This window comes from Sinocyclocheilus anshuiensis, unplaced genomic scaffold (genome assembly GCF_001515605.1).
Source record: "Sinocyclocheilus anshuiensis isolate Anshui unplaced genomic scaffold, SAMN03320099.WGS_v1.1 C32532328, whole genome shotgun sequence".
Lineage (NCBI taxonomy): Eukaryota > Metazoa > Chordata > Actinopteri > Cypriniformes > Cyprinidae > Sinocyclocheilus > Sinocyclocheilus anshuiensis.
The window spans coordinates 1-1,085 of NW_015617595.1; the positions used below are offsets into that span (position 1 = coordinate 1).

The 1,085-nt window shown below is 35.2% G+C and overlaps 1 protein-coding gene across 1 annotated transcript; it reads right to left on the reverse strand.

The window, feature by feature from the left end:
- Positions 1-48: 48 nt before the first annotated feature.
- Positions 49-837, reverse strand: LOC107682730 (cytochrome P450 2U1-like; the record flags this gene model as incomplete). Its single annotated transcript, XM_016478890.1, has 2 exons — positions 49-478; positions 594-837. Coding segments are annotated over 2 exons (423 nt in total), but the record flags the coding sequence as incomplete, so codon positions are not given.
- Positions 838-1,085: the final 248 nt, after the last annotated feature.

Here is a 1,085-nt window from a genome sequence, read left to right on the forward strand (position 1 = left end):
AAAAAAAAAAAAAAAAATCAATTAGGTTTTATTGGATTATGAAATGAATATTTTAAAATAAATGTAATCAAAACTGAAATATGCTGACATAATACTTAGGTATGTGTTCTTATTTCTTGAAATTGTTCCAAAAAAATAAAAAATTACATAAAATAATCTCAGACCTTTTGCTTGATCATGCAACCACAAAGGCCCTTACTTCATTTATGGTCCAAATGAAAATTCTTCTTAATGGACAACCCATGCAATTTGCTTCCCAGTGATGATTGTTTGAGGAATGCCTCTTTTTTAAAGACTGTTCAGCGCGCTTTCACACAGACAGTAAATGGGCATGGAGCCAGAGTCAGGCCAAAGCGTCCGTGCATGGATGGAGCAGATTTCCCCTCAGGAAGCCTGAAAGTGAAGGCCTGCATCAGGCTGGTAAACATCTGAAACAGCTCCATCTTAGCCAGCTGCTCTCCCATGCACACCCTGCGACCTGCCAGATATACAAAACATCATTTAAACAAAGTTCTCGTTGGAAAAGTAGTTATTAGCATAAAACCTAAACATGTTAAATTGCTGGTTTCCAGGTTACATGATTACAAACATACCTATTCCAAATGGAATAAAACAGTCTTTCCTGAGAATTTTTCCCTGTTCATCCAGAAATCTGCCTGGATTGAAGTCATCAGGATTTTCCCACACGGTGGGATCCCTGTGTACTGACCAGAGGTTTGGGATGATAACTGTTCCTTTAGGAATAGTGTATCCTCGGAACTCTAGGAAGACATAAATATAGCTGAAATATTCAGTTGCTTGTGCTTTTAAGCGTGTCCTCTCAAAGTATTTGTGCAGTCATAATATTTGTACACCCTTTGGATTTAATATAAAAAATACAGATTCAGGTTAAAGTCTGAATGTTATCTACCTTGTAGTGCCAATAGGTGGATTATGGTTAAGTTCAAATTGACCTGGTTCAGTTTTATTCATTAATAATTTACTTTAGACAAACTTAAAAAAAAAAAACAAAGCAAAAAAATACATTCAGTTGGACACGGTATATAATATATATTCTCAGCTAAATCAAAAATCTGGATAAAAAA